At 27.7% G+C, this 3303-nt stretch overlaps 1 protein-coding gene across 1 annotated transcript in view; it reads left to right on the forward strand.

The window, feature by feature from the left end:
• The first annotated feature begins 1967 nt into the window (after window positions 1-1967).
• The window catches only part of TTLL1B (Tubulin tyrosine ligase-like 1B), a 5533-nt gene continuing 4197 nt past the window's right edge, over window positions 1968-3303 (forward strand). The window contains exons 1-3 of the mRNA XM_018522708.1: window positions 1968-2035; window positions 2721-2852; window positions 2926-2991. Of these exons, the coding sequence (XP_018378210.1) occupies window positions 1968-2035; window positions 2721-2852; window positions 2926-2991 (266 nt within the window). The remainder of the gene's footprint in view (window positions 2036-2720; window positions 2853-2925; window positions 2992-3303) is intronic.

The following is a 3303-nucleotide window of genomic DNA, read 5'->3' on the forward strand; positions in this document are numbered from 1 at the left end:
GTGGTAGTCCTCAAAAAGGTCACAATATAACGGTTCTAACAATTCCATATCTCTTTCTAAATTTAAATCTTGCTCTTATTTACGAATATAAATAATTTCAAATACTTCTTCTCATCAAGTATCTTAACATTGTTCCAATCAAATTCGTGTCCAGTTTTTCTATGTTGTGTTATAACAGAATGCTGAGAGGTATTCCGCATGATATGATTACGATTCTTAATTTATGGCTCACGCCTCCAAACAGCAAATAGGAGGTCGATACGGCATATGATTTTTAATATTCTGTCCGTTTGGCCTACGTATGACGCACTACAGATGATCCACAATTAATTTTGTAAATTACATTACAGTGCTAAGTAGTCGGTAATTTATCTTTTTAAACTTTGGTAAAGGTATTCAGATTTTTTCAGATCAGTACAGGACTCTTGTGCAAAAGTTATTTTTAGAAAATCTTTTAAATTTCTTGGCAAAAGTGAGAACATAAGGGATGATAAAATATGTAATTAAATTACTTTAATCACGATTACTTTTATTATGATTATTACCGCTGCCATTATGCTGTTTTAATTTACAACGCAGTCTTTTTTTAATACAATTAAAAATTAAATCTAGTGGGTATCCATTGTGAATAACGCTCAAATCAAAATTTATTTTATGGAACATAGGGTGCAATAAATATACGACTCCATCAATCAAACCTATTGGTACCGATCTTTTGACAAATAAGATGAATAATTAAAAGAATAAAAATTTAGGTACCTTGAGGGAAAGATATAGGTTTGCGATACATGCCGTAAATTAAGAAATTGTCCTTTTTATGAGGGTAACATCTAAAAAATTTAATTTATTCCAACCTATCTTAATCGTAAACTATTCTTGGATGATAATTATTAAATACTTCTAAGATTATATCATAGTGCGATGAATGAGTTGAAATTAACACATCATTAACATATTATCTGTAGTAAAAATCAAGATGGAAACAATACTTATTTAACAATCCATTTCTATAAGTCTTGTAGAACCAGATCTGCAACTATGGGTGAACCCATATGAATACACCATATGATTGTTTATAGATTTTTTCATTAAACGTAAAATACGTTGAGAATTAAATTTAAAACTTTTTTAAATTCAGTTTTTGATAATTTCGTATTCTTCTGAATTAAACCCTGCCTGCGTTCAATATTATACTTTCAATTACCAAGTTCAATTATTAAGTTATTACTAAAACATTAATGAATAGAGAAACAACGTCAACAGAAATAAGAACAGAAACTTTCGGAATTTTTAATTTGAATGTATTATCTAATGAAAAATTGTTTTTTACGTGACTTTTCGGATATGTTAAGTTACACGGAGAAAATTTTATATTTAAAATTACTATAATGTGATAGTAGTTGCGGTCTTCATGTAAATTATAAGTTTAAATGCTATAATTATTTTTTTTAAAGCAATAATACAATAATACGTAATTTTTATACTTTTTTATAGTATATTTTATAGTAAAATTTTTTATTACAAAATAAAATCTTGTTGAATGAAAGTTAGTATTGTAAAAATAAGTAAAAAATATATACCTAGCAAATTTTATTTGCGTACCATAGTAAAAATTAATTGTTCATGTTAGAATATGGCTTAACAAAATAATTACTTTATTTATGTGATAAAAATTAGTATTACCATAGTAAAAGTTAAGTCGGAATTATGTAGTAAGGGTCCATACGAAAATTCAAGACATAGTAAAGTGTAATTTAAAATTATATTAAAACTTAATATAAAATTTTCTCCGTGTAGTTTTTATAATTACGTGACCATAAAAAGCAAGATTATGGAGAGATTTACCGATAGAAGATATACAGTGAATTTTGGAACACAGCAACACAGCCTATGTATAACTTCTGACGACTGAGATATCGACTAACAACCGTATCGAACAAACGATATGGTTCATAAGTATCGAGAACATGGCGTCGAACGTGGTCGCAGAAAGCAAACGGGCTACGAATCTAAACGCCTGTGCTGTTTACGGCAGGTAAATAATTTATGGCAATTTCGTAAAACTACGCTGCTCGAGATGATTAAAAGGCCACTGCTCACAATACTTATAAATATGCGCCAAGATTTTGGGAATTTCTTTTCAAGCTCAATCTCCAGCGAATGTTTTAAGAGTTCATTCTCAAACTATCTTAAACTTGTATTCGGGAAAAATTGAGATTGCTAGAGTTTATTATATTTTTATAACTTTAAAATTTATTTGTTTATTTATGTTTTTATTTATCATTGTAGTTTTTATTATATATTTATATTATGTTCATTTTTTTACTTAGTGCAAAATTTATTTCTACATTAATATAGGAAGAAATAATAAAAGAAATCTATTTCTTTTTAGAAATTCTCTCAAATTTTTTATAGCTTTCTAACGCGAAATTTATTACTCCAGAAAAAGTGATAAATAAAAAAATTAATCAATTTCATTTTCATTTATCTTAAAATTTTTGTTTATAACTTTTATATTATCTTATTGATGATTAACTTATTATTAAAATTATTATCTTATAATCATCTTATTTTAAGACAATTTGCGTAAATACAATAGCTTCCTTAATCAATTTCGAGATATTTACATAAAATAATTAAGAGATAAAATCTCAGCAACATTAAAATATTAGCGCTGATTAATTCTTTCATAATCGTGATTAAATAATTGATGACTATAGAGTGCCATCGGTCGGGATGGATCGGACAAGAATCACGTTTTGCACAGATGTAGACAAATCTGTGATCGTACACAACTTCGAGAAACGTGGCTGGACGCAGGTTGGTCCGGAGGATGATTGGAATTTTTATTGGTAATCATAAATTACAATACAAGATTTGTATATTATTTGAGAATTTATTATAACGTTCTATTATTTATTACAGGGCTGTTACACAATCCTGCAGGAATATTTTCAGCGTTGAAACTGGATACAGGATGGATGATAATCAGTAAGACAAAGCAAACTTTTTTATATTATTAATTATATATCTCAGATAGCACTGGACATCCCAAGGACGTCCATTTTAAGTCCAAATCACGTCCGCACGTCCATGGACATAAAATGAACGTCCTTGGTATGTCCGTCATACGGATGTCCTATTCAAAACATTCTATGAATATCCGAATTTGGATTTTACTTTTACTAAATGTTTTTCTTTATATTTTTATTATATTCGTATTATTTACCGAACCAAGAACCAACAAGTATTGAATAACATACTTTTTATATATCTTATATAATATCATATTAATAATATTAC

The sequence above is a fragment of the Trachymyrmex cornetzi genome, unplaced genomic scaffold, assembly GCF_001594075.2.
Source record: "Trachymyrmex cornetzi isolate Tcor2-1 unplaced genomic scaffold, Tcor1.1 scaffold138, whole genome shotgun sequence".
NCBI lineage: Eukaryota > Metazoa > Arthropoda > Insecta > Hymenoptera > Formicidae > Trachymyrmex > Trachymyrmex cornetzi.